The sequence below is a fragment of the Macaca fascicularis genome, chromosome 3 (genome assembly GCF_037993035.2).
Source record: "Macaca fascicularis isolate 582-1 chromosome 3, T2T-MFA8v1.1".
NCBI lineage: Eukaryota > Metazoa > Chordata > Mammalia > Primates > Cercopithecidae > Macaca > Macaca fascicularis.
Window position 1 is genome coordinate 156,461,594 of NC_088377.1, and position 21,606 is coordinate 156,483,199.

General features: G+C 36.7%; 1 protein-coding gene across 5 annotated transcripts in view; it reads left to right on the forward strand.

The window, feature by feature from the left end:
• MDFIC (MyoD family inhibitor domain containing) overlaps positions 1–16,667 on the forward strand; it is a 92,204-nt gene extending 75,537 nt beyond the window's left edge. For 3 of the 5 annotated variants that reach the window (XM_005550565.5, XM_015447963.4, XM_074036610.1), the window contains one exon: positions 13,344–16,371. In XM_005550565.5, coding sequence (XP_005550622.1) covers positions 13,344–13,591 — 248 coding nt within the window. In that variant the 3' untranslated portion in view covers positions 13,592–16,371. Of the gene's footprint in view, positions 1–13,343 lie in introns of all 5 variants that reach the window. The other 2 variants (XM_074036611.1, XM_074036612.1) reach the window with 1 other exon arrangement.
• The last annotated feature ends 4,939 nt before the right edge of the window (positions 16,668–21,606 follow it).

Sequence of the window (21,606 nt, forward strand, 5' to 3'; positions counted from 1 at the left end):
TCACTACACATGTGTGGTCTTGGGTCTCAACAGAGCCTCAGAATCCCTCCACAGAACTTCAATATGTCCCACATTCCTGCAACAAATCATTCTCGAGCACTTACTCTGTGGCAGATAAGTGCCACAATCTTCTAGGTACAGTTTGGGGACACAGCAGAGAACTACAAAGACAAGCAGACCTGCCCTCTCCCATTTTCCACAGCGGCCATCTCATTTTGGTGCTGTTTTCTTTAAAGAAGCACTTGGCAACTTTCCCTCCCTCTCCAGGGGGAGAAGAGGCCATCCAGCTTTTCCTCAGGGTCTCTCCACCCTGGGCCCTACCCACAAACTTACCTAATTCTGAGCCTGTTTTTACCTTCCATTCAAAGGAGGAGATACAGCTCTTCCTGTTGTAGTACACACCCCATCACTGCCCATCTTTTCATACACTCACTCCATTGAGTGGCCCTTTCTGCATTCAGTTTGAACTTTCTTCTGGAGAACAGTGAACATATGTAAGTCTTTCCTGTCTAAAAATGTATGTGTAGAGAGTGTGTATAGGTGGGAGTGTATCTCTTCATGGACTCTGCATCCTCAGTTTTCTCCCTCTGTTTACAAATAGATGTCTTGGAAAGATAGCTGCATGTGTGGTCCCTGTTCCCTCACTTTTCGGTACTCTTCACGTCACTGCTATTCATTTCTAGCCCGAACACATCACTATAATTTATCTGGCCAAACACAGTATCTGACACAACCACCTTGAAATATTGTTATCTTTCACTTCCATGGGATCTCCCTTTCCTAGAGTTTCTACTTCCATGTTTACTCCTCTATCTCCTCTGCCAGCTCCTCCCTTCCTTAGATGCTTTTGTTACCTTGAATCCCTCATCACTGAGTACATTCTCCCTGGGCGGCTGAATAAGCCCATTCACTATGACAGTTTCAGCCATGTTTCATCCCCTAGCCCCAGACTAACTACCCTCCAAACTCCAGATCATGGTCTCTGGCTGCCTCTTGAACATTTCCATTTGAGTATCCCCAGACTTAGCAAGTCTCACACTCAATGTATTTTAAACCAAACTCTTTTTCCTCCTGGATTTCTTCCTTAGTAAATGGCTTCAGAAACCAGGGGAGTCAAGCTTCACTCTTCTCATCACTGCTTCATCTGAGGTCTTACCAAGGCATGCTAATCCCACTTTCTTGGTATTTCCTCAGAGTCCTCCTGCCTGACCCCATTGGTACTGTATTATCGCTGCATGCCATTCCTGCTTCCTCATTTCTGACATGGAAAGTTGAAGATGTTTACCTGGTGTCTTTAGATCCAACAAAAATATGGAGCCACTGGCATCTCTAAAACTGTCTGCTTGCCTCTGTGTCTTTGCATAACTTCCCCACTGACTGGAACAATCTTTGCTTTTATTTCATCTAACATAGTCTTCTTCTTTAAGACATAGCCCAGGAATCACCCTTACTTTCTCCTTCTACCCTATGCTCTCTCCTCTCCCCTTTCAGAGGTCCATCTTACAGGTCTGAATTGGATATTGGATATTCCATCCATTTGTGCCTCAGTCTTTCATCTGTAAAATGGGGTTAATAATAGCATTTATCTCATACAATTATTCTAAGAGTTTAGTGAGTAAATATTTATAAACTACTTATAGCAGTGCCTGAAATATAGTAAGCACTATATAAAATGTTGCTAAATAAAAATTTTAAAAATACAATAAAATATGGGAAACTATATATTGGTGATGAGAACAACCTTTGGAATCACATAGATCTAAATTTGAATACCAGAACTCCCCTTAGTAGCTTTGCACCTCAAGCCACTATATAAGGATTTTGAACCTCAGGTTTCTCACCTATAAAGTGAGCCAAATGTTCACCTTATGAGATTGTCTGTGATGCAGAGGTAATGCCTGCGAGGCACTTACTATGTAACACTCCTTGCTCATTATTTACTCCAGTTGGGCATGGTGGCTCACGCCTATACTCCTAGTAGCTCATGCCTGTAATCCCAGCACTTAGGGAGGCAGAGGCAAAAGGATAGCCTGAACCCAAGGAGTTGAAGACCTGTCTGGGCAATGTAGTGAGAAGCTGTTCTCCACAAAGAAAAAAGAAAAAAAGGACCAAAAAACGAAATAAATGTACTCATTACTTACTCCACCAGCACGATGTGTTTGTCCAAATCACAACTGTTATCACACTGTATCGTAACTATATTTTTATTTACCTACACTTTACGTTCCTTAATCTTTGTCTCTGAAGTTTGGGCAGAATCTGACTTGTAGTCAAATGCTCATTGAAGACTTGTTGAATGAACATTTGACTATGAAGGCATTGTCTTCAGGCTCCTGTGCTGGTTAGGAATGAAGACTGTATTTATTCCATTTTTTTTTTCCACTTCCTATAAACTCAGCACTCTTAGAGAGTCTTCTGTGGCTAATTCCATGTGCCTCTAATGTCTTTAATGGACCAGAGTACACAGTTTACACTTTGACCATTAGCCATCATTTATCTGACGCCTACTTTCCAGGCCCACATTCAGTATCTACGACAAGGCAGGCAAGGCCCTGTCTTTGTGGGGTTCTGCACAGTATGGCTATTTGCTCCTGGGGCTTAGCCAACTTACAGTCAACTTGTATTCAGCATTAATTAACTTTCCGTTCTGTTTTGAATATTGCATTAAACCCAGTAATGGTCCTGTTCAAGGCCAAGAAAATGCCCTGTGCTAGATTTAACTATCTGTTGGTTATAGAAAATAGATTATATATTCCTAGAACTTTAGAGCTTGACACAGACTTAGAGAGCATTTTCCCTTTCCTTGTATGTGTGTCGACACCAAGTGAAATGACCTGTTCAAGATACTCACTCAGCCAAGTAGTGACAGAGCCAAGACCAAAAAGCTGGTTTTAAGTTTCCAGCATCACAGTCCCTATACATACACTAATACTTGGCTGTCTTTGCCACTTATGAAGATGGAAGGGTGATCATTAATTGAAATACCTTTGTTTTTGTGCCCCCACTATGTTGTGTCCCTGTTGCTAATAGCCTTATTTAAACCAAACAAACAGCAGTAACAACCACAGACACTTACAACCCTTTCTTTTTGTAGTTCTGGAATTAGCTTGCCCAAATGGTAATAGGAGGTAATGAGCTGTGACAGGAATAACTCAGTTAGGGGGTGGCTCAGATGAAACGCAGGGAATTTGGAAGCACCTCAGGAAGAGGGTTTTAATTTTTATCTTATTTTCCCCAGTTTAAAGTAATAATACACCAGGCCACAAAATTTTTATTGCATGAGAAAACTAGGTTTATCTGTTTTCAGCAATTTTAGAGTATACTTGCAAACAACATGTTCATAGATTGTTTTTGGCTCTGGAATTGTTTGTACACTAAATGAAGGCGGAGGTATTTATACCTTATAATTTCAATGTCATGCTGTCCTGTTCATCTGAGGCTTGCAATAGTGCCTTAAAAAAATCAAATGGTATTAGTAGATAACATGGGTGGAGAGGGAGGGATGTGCAAAGAGTAACAATGCCATCGTTGATTCACAAATTAATTCCATAAATAATAGGATTTACCTCCTGTGCACTGCTTTGAAACGTGCTCTGGTGTCTCATTTCGCTGTAACATTTCACTCTGCTTGCTTCGCTTCATCTTGCCTGGCCTGTCTGTTAGACCGCTGTGCTTCTTTGGTTGGGGCCTGTCTCTTCTGTAGGGGCTGGGGAGTGCATCCTGGGTCTTCTCAGGCGAGGCTCCTCCTGCCTGTGTGAGGTCTGCACCTCCTGCTGGGGATGCTGCCCCTGCCTCCAGGGGTCCTACAGGAACAGTCACTGCTGGGGACCTCTCAGCCCTTTGGATTGCAAAAGTGCCCTTTGGACTCTTGCTGAGCCCTGGCTGGTCAAGTGCCTGGAGAATTGTTGTGTATGATCCCAGTCGTGTGAATATTGTCAGCATCAGTCAGCCTTCTTTTAGTGTATTTGTTTCCTCCCATGCTGCCATAAAGACCTTATGTCCTAGGTGGCCTAGCCAACCCTGTGCATCTCTATAATAGGCTAATATCAGTGATGGAAAACATTGGATATGACCAGGGTGTTATTTTACTCATCATCATCATCATCATCATCATCATCATCATCATCATCACGTTTTACAGAATCACCCAGTGGGTACATTATGGTTTAAGTTTTGTTAACAAGACAAAACTGGTTTATTTTCATTTGTAACTTGCACAATGTATATGCCAAGGACAAATGAAAAAGAGATGAAGCGAAATGTGAACTGTGCAATAAACACAGTTGGGAAAATAAAATTGGAAAATATATTAAGCATTTGGGAGAGATATTTTGGATTATTTTGACCCCAATATGCATTTTCATTAAAACTAGAGGATGTACTTGCATGTATTTTTGTCGTAACCATAAATGGTATTGTTACCAACTTGAGTGAACTGTTGCACATTGATCCTTTCTAGGAAAATGTGTTTAAGATCTAAAGTATATTTTATTATCCAGAAATTATATTCAACTTTGTTATTATTTAAACTTGTTATATTAGAAGTATTTCAACTGGCCAACTGAAAATAGCCAGCACCGAATAGGTTCCAGTAAAGTATAGTTTTACTGTTTTTGCTTTCTAGTCTCTGGAAAAGATAAATAGATAATAATTGAAATATGGAAAAAATAGGTTATTATTTTTAAATCATCTGCTGTAGCCAAACACAAGGTTACTAAGTCTCTCTGGGTAGGTTGATGCTTCACTCCTCTGCAAATTCTGTTTCTTAGAGTTGCCTTCTTGGTTCATTCTTTCAAGTGTTTGAGCTGTGGTCAGAGTCTTTTACAAACCTCCTTAGGTTAAAATAGAATGGCCCCATGTCAGTGTGGTAACCAGAGTAAATGGAACATAGGTAGGTGGAGAGGTGTGGTTTTCCTGGAATAAATATTTTGCTATCAACTTCACAGCTGTCACAGTAATAATATTTAGTAAGCACTTGCATGTTAAATCCTTTATTAAGTACTTAATGTGCATTATCTCTTTTAATCTTCATCATAACCCTATGAGGACAGTAATGTTATTACCAGCTATTAAGCTTGTGATCTTAAAATGTAGAGATTCAGTAAGTGAATGTAAATATTATTTGCACCATTGATATTTTCTAGTCTTTGTTTCCCTCCTTTCTGCCCAAAAACTGACTTTCTAGGTAAAAGAATTTAAATAAGCACTTCCAATAACTAAACTTTTACCTCTCTTCAGATTTCTGTGTTAAGCTTCTAAGAATTAAAATATTTTCTGAGATCTACCTATCTATCTAGTGTATGTGTGTATATACATATTTCCTGGACTTTGTTTTGCTTTTGAGATGGGGTCTCATTCTGACACCAGGCTGGAGTGCAGTGGCATGATTATGACTCACTACAGCCTCGACCTCCTGGGGCTCAGGTGATCTTCCTACCTTAGCACCCCACCCCCCGCCATCCCTACCCGCTCCCCAAAATAGCTGAGACTACAGATACTCGCCACCATACTCAGCTATTTTTTTTTCTTTTTTTTTTTTTTTTTTTTGGTAGAAACAGTTTTGTCATGTTGCCCACGGTAGTCAAACTCCTGGGCTCAAGGGATCTGCCCGCCTTGGGATTCTGCCCACCTCGGGATTCCAGGCGTGAACTACCTCCCCCCAGTCTAGCTTCCTAGACTTTGTAAAATGCATCTCTTTAGAAAGGACTACTTAACCAGTGCTAGAGTTAAGTCATGACCAACGATTACTGGATTCGATCTCTCTGAGAGTTTGGAATATTTAAGGAATCAACCACAGATCAGGCAACAAGGTAAACATATAGAAGGAAAAAAATCTGTGCTATCCACTTGCTGTCATTTAAAATACAAAAGCACCTCCCATAGGATGGAGATGGATTCTAGGATTTGCACATGTGGTAGGAAACTAATTGAGGAGTCACTTTGTGGGGTGTGGGAGAGCAGTGCTGTGTTTTTTCCTAGTTTCTTTTTGACTTTGTTGAGAGGAAAGATAATAGTAAAGATTATTGTTCAATTTCCCAAAGTATGGTTTTCTTTGTCCTGCAGTGGAAAACGTAGCTCTTCTCTAACTTTCTTTTTACCTCCTGACCCAGCTCACTTTGTTCCCCACTAGGAAAATGTTGACTGGATTCTGGCTAAGATGTGTGGCCTCTCGGGAGAGTTTTGTGCCAGAGCGTTCTGTGTAGGAGGCTCACTTTAGGCCAGTTTATTCAGGCAGCAGGTCAGGCTAGGGCTGTTGGCCAGAAGTGCTGTGTGTCCTCTGTCTTGGAGACACAGAGCTACTTGGAGCTGAGCTACCGTGTGGTATTAGTAAACATTTCCCACCCCCACACACACTTGAGGAGCAGAACTCCCCAGAGATGTCTGTGTCTGGTCCCTCGCAGCTGGGTTTTTACAGAGGCTAGATGCTCACTTAGCCATCTCGGCTGTGATTCAGGATAACCACAGCCCGCTTCTAGCTTGCTTTTTGATTTTCCTATTGGGAAAGAACAGTCGCAGTAAAGCAGTATCTAGGAAGAGGAAAGCCTTCACCTAGTCAGACTTTTGCACAGAGTCTTGTTATACCACCACTGGGCAGATGATAGTCATAGCAGCTAAAGAATGGGGAACAACTGGGGGTGCTCTGTGGCATTGATCTTAAAGCTACAGAGTCAGGTTTGACCTCAAAGCAATTTCCTAAATTATTAAATACACGTAACTCTTATTGCTCATGTTCTAATCCGCGGTCTTTGTTTGGCATATTATTGGCCTGATAAATGCTAATAAACCATTGTTTCTCAGCATGTAACTTACATGATGGGGATTTGATTAAGAAAGTACTTTCAAGCATCTTATTTCATAGGAAACTTTATTAGAAATGAGGTAAGACCCATTCAATCTGTATTCTCTTAAAAATGGGTTGTGGGTTATTCTCCGAATTCTCTGCTGTCTGTCCTTTGCTGTACTCCACTGTAGCTGTTTGGTATCTCTGTTCCAGGAAATTCAGAGCACCTGTCATACCACATCTTAAAAGGAGGAAATGAAAGAGATAAAAGTGGCTTGTTTAGAGGAGAGCTGAGTTTATTGTGTAGTTTTCTGGTGACTCAATCAGGGTTCCTTTCACTTTGATAAACTGCATTCTTCATATCCCCTGGTGTAATTTGGCCACATATTGATCAGGTATCAGTCTCATTTGGGATAATTTCATTATCAACTTACTTGTTTTTACAAAAGCTAGTCTTCACTCTCATTTTCAGCAGCACAGAGTTCCTGGGATCAGTCACAGACATTGTCACCAGACTTCTAAGATGCTGTTGAAGTCAGTTCCAATTGTTACTTTAATGCTGTTGAGGAGCTAGGAGCTCTCCAGATAATAGGCCAGCTGCCTGAGCATAACATTGATGACCTTTTGTAGCACTCAAAGATTTTGTTTGGGGTTGTGTCTTCAGTAATTCATCACAGCTTTTGTGGTTTTGTTTTGCTTTTTAAATCAAACATGGTAAAGATTTCCTTTTATGCTCTCCTTTTAGCTACTTGGCTTCTGAAGTGTTACTTTGTTTTCCTAAATTTACAGTAGCTGCCAGTCTTGTGCTGAGTTCTCCTCTAAGTACACTGAATTGTGCAATTCTTGCTTGGCCCAGTTTTGGACAGGCACCTTTCCCAGAACCCAGTGGACTTCTCAGAGGTTAAACAGTCTTGGCAAAAACTGTAAATACTGACTGAATAAAACCATAAAAACTGAAATCTCAAGAACGGGGAAAAAGATGATTCCTGACTGCAAGCCACATGGATGCAGAGGACCCATTTTTTTAAAAAAAAGTTTGTTTCTCTATTCAAGCCTTCTTAAGTTTGATCATTCTTATGATCTTCTCTTTGCCTCAAATAAAACCATCATTAGCATGCCTTTTATGATTCTTGATTCCTGTTGGCAGTGGCAGGGATAGAAACTATAACAACTGTTTTTTCTTAGTTTATTTTAACCTTTTCATTACCCTGAGTCACAGTCAAACTATGACAGAAATAGAAGGTTACAAATAGAAGGGTTTTATAAAGAGACCCACCAAAAAAAAAAAAAAAAAAGATTTTTGGCAAGGAATAACAATCAGATCATTTAAAGATTTGGTAGGATTTAAGGAACCTTTTTTGGCTAATTTTTGTTGTAATTTCTAGATATTTCTCTATTTAAAAAATAAGAATATGAATGTGTTTCTGGTACATCTTGTTTAACATCTCTATGAGCTTGTAAATGCATTTTGGTTTGCGGCTTCTTTAGATGCCTGTTAATAGATTTGGTTTTTCAGAGTAACCCAGAGTACTTTTCTAGTAAATTATAAAGGACTTATGTTTTAAAACAATGTCTCCATTTTGTAAGTTTTAATATTTACATGAAGAGCTACTGCATATGGAGCTCTTGATCATGTAGCTACAGTCCTTAAATTTATGTTTTAAATTTATAGATTTGTTTCTTTTGCTTGAGACATCATCTCTCTCCACACTGCCTTCTCTCTTATGTCTATTTTAACAATGCAACTGGCAGTTTATTAATTCTTCAACTTAGTGATGACTTTGTTCTTACATATTGAAGGGTAACATTTACTTTCAACTTTTTGTTAAAACTAAAATTCAGAATAATTTTTAAAAAAGAAAAGGAACATGAACCAAGGCTACAAACAGATAGATGAACAAAACAAATCAGCAGAAAATTTTGGATTTGTAACTGATCTTCCTCCAAGGAGCATTATCCAAGTGTCAGAAGTGACCCACTCCTGTAACAGCAGCATAGCTTGCTGACTGAGAGCATGGTCTCAGGAGGTTAACTGTCTGGGTCCTGATCCTGTTTCTGCTACTCACTCCCTCTATGACCTTGGGAAAATTTCCTAAATTTTCTGTGAATCAGTCTCTGTGTTGGTAAAATACGCATAATACTGGTATGACTTCTTAGGAGTATTATTAGAATAAAATTAATCAATATTTATAAAGACCTTAAAAGGGAGTTTAGTACAAAGTAAGTTTCCATTTAAAAAAAAATGAAAAATTGATGAAAACATCTCTACTTTTAAGATAATATGTTTCTCAATTTTGAAAACAGCAAGTAAATACTTCTCCTGCATTAAAGCTAGAGCTCCCATTCTAGTAAAGTAACCACTTACACCAATCAGTTATAGAAAACAGGTTTTGTTGAAGAAGAGAAGTTAGCAAAGGAGTGTTTGATCTATTTAGACCTAAGAACTTAAAAAAAATTCTTTGTCTACTAAAAATAAAATGATATTTTAACAGGCAAATTAATTTGTAAATCTTGTTTACTAAAGTAGGAGTTATAACAGATTCATTTCTTGGCTTAAGACTTTTAAAATCTTCATGACATGTGTCATTATAGTGTAAAATCTGGAAGAAATATTAATTCTCAAATGAATATATCCTATGGGAGGCAACTAGTGGTTTAGTTTGGAATGTCACGCCCATCTCTCTTCATCCTCAAGGCTATTGATCTCACACCAATCACATCCAATCTCTCTCTTCTGATTGCTTATTGGTTTCTTCCCCCTTTCTGTCATTGGCATAGCTGAGTTCCTTGTTTTGAATCAGACACTAAAACTTTTTTGTTTCATTTTGCTATCAAATCTTACTAACACCTCTCCTCCTTTTTGCTGATCAGCTATCAGATTTTTCTCTTTGCCACTTAACTTCCTCAGCCATGTAATCCCATATCCAGTGTTATCAAACAAGATTTAATTTGGCTTTCCCTTCCTCACCTTAAACTCTCTGAGTTCAAAAGTTAACTTATCTCCCTTTTGTTAGTTTATTGTAATTAAGTCACATTCTGATAGAAGACGGTCATATTTAACAAAGGACCAGTATCTTGAATATCTGAAAAACTTTTACAAATTAGTAAGAAAAAGGAGGCAACCCAATATAAAAGTTAGGGAAAAACATGAACATGCCGAACACCCACTTCAAAGAAGAGAAAACATGAATGGCCGATGAACATGAAAAAATGTCCAAACCTATTAGGAAACAAGGAAAGGCAAAATAAAACCACCATGAGATACCATTTCACACACAACTTGCACATGTTAAATTGTGATGGTTTCAAAGATTGGTGAGAATGTGGAGAATGAGAACTCTCATACTTAGTTTGTGGGACTAAATTTTGGAGCAACAATCTTGGGAACAAATTTGGCATTATCTAATAAGATTAAAGATGAGCAAGCCTGTGACCCAACCATCCTACTGCTGGCTACGTAACATGTATGTTAGGAGACCTGGATAAGATTGTTTCAAACAGCAATGTTAAGAACAGCCATGTTAGGAACAGCAACAACACTGGTGATGACCAAAATATCCATAAATAGTAGAATGAGGCTGGGCACAATGGCTCACGCCTGTAATCCCAACACTTTGGGAGGCCAAGGCGGGTGGATCACCTGAGGTCAAGAGTCTGAGATAAGCCTGTCCAACATGGTAAAACCCTGTCTGTACTAAAAATACAAAAAATTAACCAGGCATAGTGGCGGGCACCTGTAGTCCCAGCTACTGGGGAGACTGAGGCAGGAAAATCGCTTGAATCTGGGAGGCAGAGGTTGCAATGAGCCAAGATTGTGCCACTGTACTCCAGCCTGGGTGACAGAGTGAGACTCTGTCTCAAAAAAGAAAAATAAAAAATAATAGAATGGATAAATCAATCATTGGCTATTAATTCAGTGGAATACTATGCACCTGGAAAATGACTGAACTACAGCTACACGAATCAACATAGATAAATCTCAAATGCAGGATGTTGAGCAGAAGATGCTACTCACAGCAATTTGTAAAGTATACTTTCCATTCTGGTATATTTTTTAGGGGTGTGTACACATGTACTGCTGTGAAAAATACAATAAAGAGCAAGGGAAAGATCATTTAATATTTAATATTTAAGACAGTGGTTACTTCTATGGAGAGGAAAATGGATTCAGGAAGGGACTAAAGGAGGCTTCAAAAATATTGTAACCATCTATTTCTAAGACTGGACAAGACATTCTTTCCCCTTTAAAATGGATAGACCCATTATATGTAGTTCTATGTCTGATAAATTTTATGACTAGTATATAAATAATTTACGTAATCAATAACTACTCTTAGGCTTTTAAAAACATTCTGTTAAAGGTTCTTCAATGTCAAGTGGGTTTTTGTTGAGTCCCTCTCTCAATCTTGATATTTAAGCATTGCATGGTGGAATAGAAAGTTAAGGTCTCAGTGAGGTATTATTGGAATTAGATAATATGGATATTCACTTGAAGGTACATTGAATAAAACTGGCTTGATGCCAGTTAAACAATATCTTCTAAGTCATAATGAAGCTAGCTGTTTATAACATTTCAAATATTTACAAATCATTATGATAATGTAATTCTGGAAAAACTCAACTGAATTGAGTCATATAAGACAGATGCTGAGATGAAAGTATGGAAATAGTGTTGATAAAGGGAAACCACGGACACTGTCTACAAATCCAGAACGTTGTAAGGTCATGGGCCTTTATTCATGTAGGTTGATTTTAGAGTTCCCCTGAAATGATTTGTTACTACCAGAAATCAATATTAGGGGAAGATGGAGAAACCTGAAAACTCTCCCAACTCTGTTTTTGTTTTTCCAATTGCTGCATGGACCATCATATGTAAAAGTGGGCTTGGCACTAAAAAAAAAGGAAAGAACAGTGTGTCCTTTTAGCCTTTAATTCTGCAAACACAACTCTGGAAATTCCCTTTTGAGTTCTCTCTGCCCCTTCCTCCTTTTCACCATCTGGCAGGTGGAGTGTATGACTGTGTTTCCACATTTTCTCCTTTCATCCTCTGAATTCTCTACAAAGTTAGAATCTGCAGAGAAACGAGGGGGTGTTCAAGGAGTTAGGGAGTTTATGATGGGATGCTTAGGTATAGGCCTGTAGAGTTAAGAGACTGCCGTAGGTACGCTGGTGTTTGTTTTTCCTTACCTGAAGCATTTGTAGCCGAGGAATCTGTAGTAGAGGAATTCTGTCAATTCACATCTACATGCAGTTATATGGCATTCTATAGAGAAGTGCATGATTTTGTATTATAGCATGGCTGCCATGCAACAAGCTGGTTTTCTTTCCTTCATCTTTGGTTTTCACAGTTTGCTGACACTCCATCAAAGGCACTTAATTTTAATGCCAAATACAGAAACACAAAGGACATGTGACAATGGGAAGAGGGTGGGGTGGTTGTGCCTTATCGCTATTGTAGGAAGTGGAATCTTCTTATTAAAACTTATATTATACAAAATACAAAAACAAAAAACAAGGAACCCACACAAAATAACCCAGAATTAACTCTGGTAAAAATTCACAACTATTTCTGATATGAGGCAATTGTCTTATAACATTGGTTTTAAATGATGTTATTACATGTGTTAAAGTTATCTAGAAATAGAAATTTCCTTCCATTACTCCTTTCACTTGCCCCAGAATTATAAAGAAATGGACATTAGAACATTAGAATGTAAATGTATTAAATTATAATCTGTTTGATTTCTCAACGTTATCAGTTTATGAAGTTTAGTGAACATTGTTGTTTAGAGAGGCATTATTAGAGATGTGTCAGGAGGTAACAGAGATGTTAAACTTCTTTGCCACCAAAGGAAGTGGGAAAGCAATGTTACTGTGTCATTATTCACATTTGCTAAGGTATAAATTCCTTTGTCAGAAGTAGGCAGAAGAACCCTTCTAGAAACAATAGTTGGACCCAACCAGAGAGTCTCACTGTTTTTATTTAATATTTGTGAAATAAAAGGCCTAAAACCATGATATTGAATCATTTGTATTGGAAAGTGAAGTCTTAATGGATTCTGGTTTAACTATTGAATTAATTTTTCAATAATACATCAAATATTTCATATGTAAATTTGTTCTTTTTCAATTTTAGAGCAGGTGGGGTGGAGCAATTGAAGGAAATTTCTATTTCTGAAGGACTTTAATAACTAAAATGCAATTGTTTTAGCCCAGTGTTATAAAGAGCAATAGCATATAGAAAGGTGGATAAGAAGCATAGAGAAGTGGTATCTAGGACCAAGAGCCATTGCACAGTTTGTGAGAGTAATTAACACATGTGAACACATGTGCATACACACAATACTTTTTTTTTTTTTTTTCGAACTAAGTATCTACTTCTAAAGATCACTCATCTAGAGTTTAACTTAAGCTCCTTTTTGAGCTTCCAGCTCACAAAGCAAACTTCATTTGGGTTGTGGATGACTTAACTATTTTGCTCAATTCTTACTGAATCTATTGATAACCATGTTGTGTTCCTCCTTTTTCTCACTACATGGTCTCCTTACCACTGAAAATGAAGATTGTTGCGTCCACTGTATCCTGGCTTGCTTGTTCTGCGAATTCCTGACCCTCTGCAATATTGTCCTGGGACAAGCGTCTTGTGGCATCTGCACCTCAGAAGCCTGCTGCTGTTGCTGTGGAGATGAGATGGGGGATGACTGTAACTGCCCTTGTGATATGGACTGTGGCATCATGGATGCCTGTTGTGAATCATCAGACTGCTTGGAAATCTGTATGGAATGCTGTGGAATTTGTTTTCCTTCATAAATATTTATCTTTTGTTTGTGTTAAAACTGGAGAGTGTTTAAAAATTTACTTTTGGGGGGAAGAAAAGCACATTGTAAGATTCTCATGAAACAACATGGAATTTGCACTGTTAACTCATTATTGTAATAATCTCTGAAAGCCTTTTTACTTTAACTGAATCTACATGGTTTAATATGTGAAATTTTAACTACTTTAACTAGTTTTATAAACTTCTTAATATGTTACAATAACTTAGGGACATTTTGACACCCCCCTCCCCAAATGTTAAATGTCTTCTCCTTTTTACTGGTATTTCTGTTTCTTCTAACCATTCTCAGGAGCCCTTTGCTCCAAATATATTATTTTTCAGTGAGTATTTAAACCTGGCAGTTTATTTGATATGTATCTATTCGTGATTAAAAGAAAGCAGTCTTGGCCAGGCATAGTGGCTCACGCCTGTAATCCTGGCACTTTGGGAGGCCAAGGTGTGCAGACTGCCTGAGCTCAGAGTTCGAGACTAGCGAGGGCAACATGGTGAAACCCCGTCTCTACTAAAATACAAAAAATTAGCCGGGTGTGGTGGCAGGTGCCTGTAATCCCAGCTACTTGGGAGGCTGAGGCAGGAGAATTGCTTGAACCAAGAGTTGAAGGTTGCAGTGAGCTGAGATTGTGCCACTGTACTCCAGCCTGGGTGACAGAGCGAGACTTCATCTCTAAATAAATAAATAAATATGTAAATAAATAAACCAGTCTTTATTTTAAAAGAAACTTTAGGAAACAAATCCACATAATAGTTGGGAACCAGTGCTGATCTCTCTCCCTTACCTTCTCCGCTTGTTTAACAGATGCTGAATGCCTACTGTGTAGACTCTCTTCCTCAGACTGTGGAGATAGATACAGTTCCACTCCTGTCCACAGAAACATGAGATTTAGCAGACTAAGGAGGTCTGTAAAGAATGAACCATACCACAAGGCATACTGAAGTGAGGATTATAAGAGACATAAACTCAAAAAGCTGTTGGAATACGCAGAAAATTGCTACCAGAATATTCAGGAAGGCTTCAGGGAGAATGTGGCATTTGAAGACGCTCTTAGAATGAGTGATTCATCTGGTATTTAAATGAATTATTTCAATTTTTGACAAAGTTTTAGATGGACACCCTAAATCGTGCCTGCACTTAACCAGTTAAAAGAACAGTGCCTTCAGCATCCTTTGTTATTAGTTGCAGTAATACAGCTTTTTAAAAAAGCTATAAAGTTTACATTAATAAAAGTATGCATTTTCTTACACATAATTTAAATGTTATCATACTTTTTTGATGAAAACATAATGCCTTAGTAAAATAGCTCTATTTAATAAAGAAGATTGAGTACTCTGACACATTTCATTTAAATTGGGAAATTTTTAATATTAAAATCCCAGTGTTCTGAGTTATTCAAAGGCTCTCATTTATTTGAGAGCTTTAGGTCTTTTGGGGATGAGAGCATTTTAGTTGTTTACTTTGGTTTGTTTCTTAAGCATTGCTATTTTTTGTAAACACAGATAAATGGAAATCATTCTTTTCAAAGCAGAAGAAATCTAGACATCCACTACTGTGACCAGATTCCTGTATTACAACTTTATGTTAAATTAAACTAATATGGCAGGTTATAATGATCCTTAAGTGCAAAGAAATCAGTCAATTACAAGACTAATTATATAGTTATTGAGACGTAGAGACTGTGTGGCTTAGATGAAAGGGAGAGTAAATTTTCATACCATGCACTCTCCTACTCAGTTTGATCTCTCTAAAATTGTAGTTTGGTTTGATTTAATATACTTCTTTGTAGAAATTTTGAAAGTATGCTTTGGGATTAATAATTATTTTTAATTTTTCTGGCTGAATATCACATTGATAGTAACAACAGAAGCATAATTTTAGGAAGCCTTTCACAAACCTAGCCTTTTAAGAGAGGTTTTTAACCTGAAGCATGAGAATATCACCTGTGGTTTTTCCTTTGAGATGAAACCTAGTTTCTAGTTATATCATTACTTAAAGGGCTTAAAAAAGAAAAAACTTAGCAAACTTTTGAATCTTTCTTTTATTGCTACTTATACATACATACACACATACAAAACCTTTAAATTTGGGGATCTGAATATAATTCTGGTAAATAACTGTCTTCATTTTTCTCCTCTAAAGAACTTAATTCATTTGTTACATAAAATACAAGGAAATCTTTGTACTATTTTACAGTAGCCACAATCTAAATATTTACATATACCCAAAATTAACTTATGCTCATATGTTAGGAGGTGAGAATATCATCTGTTTATAGACACATGAAACCTCCTAATGACCTGGAATTGTTAGAATATTTGGCTTTTTATATGCAGTTTTTCAACCAAGTGATTAGTCTAATATTTAAACATATACTGCCACAATTTGTGATGAAAATATTAGCCCATTTGAAATAATGTTTCTCCATAACAGAGAATGTTAATGGATACCAGAATTTTATTTTTGTATTTATGTTCATAGTACGTTTCCTCTTGTCTTCTCCAGACAGTCATTCCATAAAGTATCTTGTATAATTAAAAGGAAGACAGAAAAAGGAAAAGTAGGCAAATGTGAAAATAGTTTCAATATATCTTATGATTTCTTAATGTAAAATGTTTTGTTGAACTGTATGGCTATCATGACTAAGTGCTAGAATTTATAGTTATAGGCAGTGTCCTTTTAAATGTGGAAAGGCTTTTAAAATGTTTTAAAACTGGACTTGTATTATCCTGAATACACTATTTTGAAAATTTTTTTAAATGAGTTCTTTATTTTGCTTTACCATATGTTTATATCTAATTGACATATTGACTAATATTTGAAAGAATTCAACCATAAGTTAAAACCTGTATGTTCTCTTTATCCTGTTTCATCCCTGTCTGAAGATTTCCGAGTCTTCTTATGTAAATCACATGACTCATGTCCATAAATGAACTATGAAAAATATCGATCAGTTTATGGTGTAAATGATCATTGACATGTGATTTCAAAACATAGTGTTCTTTTAAAAATTTATAATATGTCAAAATACAAGTTTTTTACATCGTTTTAGTAAATTAATTTCATTTATTTACTTTGGAACTATATTTCCACTTAGAAAAACTAAGGTAATTTTACAATATGTGCCGAGATTAAAAACCAATGCAAAAATGCTCGAAAATCTATGAAATTGAGTCTTAGATTTAATGAATTTCACTCAAAAATAAATCAGAAGAATTTCCATGTAGGGCATATAGTGGCACAATTTTTGTAAATGCTTTGCAGTTAGCATCTAACTAAAACAGTACAGTATGACTTTATTTAGGAGAAGACTTTTTATTTAGAAAGTTATTTTTTCATTTTTACAGTGTATCAACTGTATCCATTTTCCTCACCTGGGTAGTTAATGTTATCTGAGCAGTTCAAGGAGTAACCAAGGCAACCTTATGTAATAACTTTCCATTCTTTATCCATACAAACTCTGTCAGTGCCCTAGATTCTAATGTTATAAGAGTCAAACATCACTGCCTAACATAAATAAGACTTGAGCCCAGAGACTCTGTATCTTGCCTTCTTGAATGATACTTAAATGTTTAGATTTACCTAACTGCCTAATTAACCAAGTTATTTATTCATAAGACTATTTTTCAAATTATTCAAGACCTTTATGCCCCTTCCAATTACTTGTGATTTGTAGGTCTGTAGGATTGTTATATCTAATCTGACTGGTGACAGAAAATTTCATCAAATACCATAATATCCAGTTTGTTTTCTTTTACACTAATACAGCAGAACATATCATTTTTGTTTTAAACAATGGGTAATATATTAATAGGGTTTGTTCCACACTTACTATTTATAGTTTTTATAATCAAGCATTGGGTATTAAAACAAAATCCTTTCAACCCTTCATCTCCAATATGCCCATACAATAAACTGCGATGAGTGTTTTCTTTGTGCTTGGATTGGTACTAGGCACCTCAAGAAAGTCACATAACCCTTAAGAAGTTTCAACCCAGGGAAGAAGTTTGGCACCTCCCGTGAGAAAACAGTTTCAACAGTGAACCTGCCAGTGTTTACTTCCTTATTTAAGATTGCTTTTAGAGTTTGCTTAAAATGGAAGAAGTTGTGGAGAGGGGATACTATTGTAATGCAGCCCTAACATGGAGGGTGGGTGTTACAAAAGCTATCATTGATGACTAAATCTTCTACATACTTTGCAAAATTCTCGGTGGACCACGACTGCTCCTTTTAAAGCACTATAACTCAAAATATCATATTTATGACCAAATTTTAATGAAGACAATAGACAATCTGGAAATGAAATAAAACCACAGCCGAGCCCCACCTGGAAAGCAGTGTCTCTATGCAAACAGAATCTGCACCACCCATTCTTCACCAAACTGTCACAATAGCATGACACTTTCCACTAGAGCCTCAACTATAACTCTTAAGCAGCCAGATGTCAAGTTAAGTAGCTTCCTGCCTTCTGACTGAACTGTGGCTAGTAGTGCTACTTCCATTGTTTGTTTGTCTATTTATGCGCTCAATTCCTTACCACATCCCATTTAGTGCTCACTGAAAAGGAAGCATTAATTTAGCTGAGAGGTGACCGTGAAGAAATCATTTCAGATAACCATCCTTTGACACATTACCAACATGGGGTATAGATATGTGTGTTAAAGACAAAGTATAGCTCTGCAATTAGGTGTTCACTTCCAGGCAGGTCTTTGTGTGAGGTTTAGTTGAGAATGTAATTATTAGGAAAATGGTGAAAAGCAAATTCAAACAAATTCTAAGTTTAGCTTGAAAAATGGAAAAGGTTCTTAAGTTCTGTCTGATGCATAAAGGGGTAGAAGCAAAGGAATTATGCTCCAAAGCCAAGAAAGAGGGTGTACAAAAGCAGCTGATCCACTTGACATAGTTCATAGCCTTTTGCAAAGGAATAAAAGCCTGTTGAGCAGGGAACCAAAAGATCTCATTATAGGATGAAGCCAAGCCATATTAAAGCTTGTGCACTAGTAACTATGTCTAAAAACAGCCTGCTGTTTTATATTGAACCAATACATTTCTTAACTTGGTAGGTTGCAGTGTAAAGATGTACAGAGCCTGTCTGCTGGATGCTATGCCAATTACAGATGTGGCAGAGTGGTGTCAAACACCTACAAATAGTTAGATCGCAAGCAATCTTAGAGTGAAACAAAAGAAGTTTTAGAATGTCACCTCAAAACCTAGTTCATCGTGTGTGTTTGACTTTTAGAGTCTTGAAATCACCTTTATTATATAATTTCATGTGGACGTCATATGATCCCTCAATCAGAATGCACAATTCTTTCAAGGACATGAATAGTGCCTGAGAGATAAGGAGAATATCTTTTAAAAGTAACATCTTTAGATGACAAGGTGTCTGATCAGCTCTGCAGAAACTGTGTTTTATTGGTGCTGAGGTGAAGGAGGAGTAAAATACCCATGAATACATATTATATTAGATTTTGTTAGATCATCAAAAAGAATAACTGGGCATATTTACACAATTACATTTTAGTAAACTGTTATGCCAGCTTAACTATAATACATATTCTGGTAAAAGTACATTAAATCGCAATCCAAAAGCAATTTAGCTGCTGAGGACATTATTTTTTTATCTAATTATTCACAAATTAATGAATAAAATTAAATTCCAATCACTGAAGAAAATGAAGCAATGGTGAGAATCAGAAGTACAGATTAGTTAAAGCAAAGATATGCAGTGCATAACAGAATTAAAGCATTTCTTTTATTCAAACTCAGTGCTTAAAAAAGAACAAATCCATCATCTTGAAATTTGACTTGTAGCTTGACATTAAAAATAATATGAGTAGAATTTTCAGTGGGGTAAGCACAAAACTAGTTCAAGTTGTGTCACTCTCAATTACTGTACTCAGGTGGTGTACCCATTAAAATTCCCACTTGTGGGTTCCGCTCGCTATGCAAATGGGGTCATTACCTGGAGAATTTAATTGGTTATGACACTGGGAGTAGGACTTTTCCTTTCAAAATAAACCTACTTACCCACATTTTCACTAGAAATTTGATTTTTATATTTAGTTTGGATTGTTTTGCTCTATAAATATTTACAACAATTAGACTGCCCTTGCTTACTTATTTTTTTACAAATAATTAAAAATAGGTTCAAATTAATATGATATGGTTTATTTGTCTGTAAGGCTAGTTAAAATGAATCTTTTGTAAGTCATATTGCTTATCAAAACATTATTTTAAAAAGCCTTTGTATCTTCCCAACCATCCATTAGATGTGGGTACATTTCCAGCAATGTTTTTCATCATTTAATAGTAGCATGTTCTCTTTTATAGTAGCTCTAAATATTTAATTGGAAAGATTTCTTCTATTTTTCTCCTTTTTTGTCACTTTAAAAAATATGCAGCTAAAGAGTTAACCTACCCTTAGATTATATATAAAATATATAATACGTAATATTGCTGAGGAGCCATGTCTGTAACATTTTCAAGGTCTTTATATTCACTGATAGCACCGAATGAGGGCATTATTTTGTCAGAGTCAGTACTAGGGACGCTTCCACTGTGAGCTATGAAACTACTAAATTTAAAGTGAACAAACACCAAAGTGGTGTGAAAAGCACAGGGCTCCATGCAAATTTAATTTATTGTGGCGACTTCAGCTACAGAACGCTAAGTTTATTAGCCACCTAACAAAAATATTGATAATGGCCTGAATTTACAAGGAACACTGAAATTACAGTGTGGTTTAGTGGATATGATATTAAGCTGAACATCCAAGAATTGAGTTCCTAGACACTGACTCTAAGAGCAGTTCCCAGAGTGAACTTGAAGTAGGAAGAGTTCCTGTAACTATTAACGGGATAATCTCAGGGAAGCACTAACAGTTCCTTGAAAGAGAGGGGTTACACAGTCTAAATTTGTATTACTATATCAAGCTGTACAACAAGCCAAGGTTTTATCACTAGTTTATCTGGACCTAAAGGGAATATTTTTCCTTTAATGTAAAAAGGAAATCAGAGAAAAATAATTCCAAGGATATAGAAAAGGAAATACTATAAATTTATAACTGGACCATTGGGCAGGATTTTTAACATCTGTAACTATGGGGAATTTCCCATAGAATATCAAATATGGATCCAAGTCTCTGACGTTCATTTTTCTATGATATTTCTAATTGTGCCCGGAGGATAAGAAAGAGTTGGCGCATCCAATAAATATAATCATTTACATGCACGGAGCTCCCTTTGAAGTTAATAGGACCTATGGAAAGGAGAGTTATGCACCACGAAAACGAAGTTCAACGTGAATCTAGTTCTTTCTTTTTAACATGCAGTGGTATTGCCAATGCATTTGGATTTTCTTGCTGCTTATCTTTCCTTTGTGTGTGATGTTTAAGTTGGAGTTGAGTGAAGTGCTCCATGTGTAGAGGAAAGATAGCCCAAAAAAGAGGTTATGGTGATTGGCAGCTTATACTCAGGGAGAGCTTTAGGAGATAGCAAAAGTGATAGGGCTGACATTTGTAGAACTTGTTTAACTTTTCAGAAGAAAACCGTATCCGTTTTCTCATTTGATCTTCACAAAACTATGATTCTTTTAGGATAGACATTATAACTTCCATTTTACAGATGAAAAAACTGGGACAGATTGCTTAAGTTTACTTTTTAAAGTAACATTGTCAGTTACTGATAGACCTAGGAAACCTAATTTCTATTTCTGGATCTTTCCATTAGACGGGTATATTTCTTATGTAATTTTGCATATTACCAAATATAATAAATAGATTCAATCAAAACAGCTTTGCTTGAAGCTAGGATGGAAACATGCGGATCTGAAGTCTTGCCTGTCTTGTTTCTTGTCTCCCATCTTTCCTACCTTGAGTGAGTTTCGTGACTTGGGCTCTAAGGGCGAATAAAATTCATAGCTACTGTACTACTTATCTTTCATGGCATACATTGACCCAAAAGTCAATGAACTCACAATGCGTTACTGTTCTGT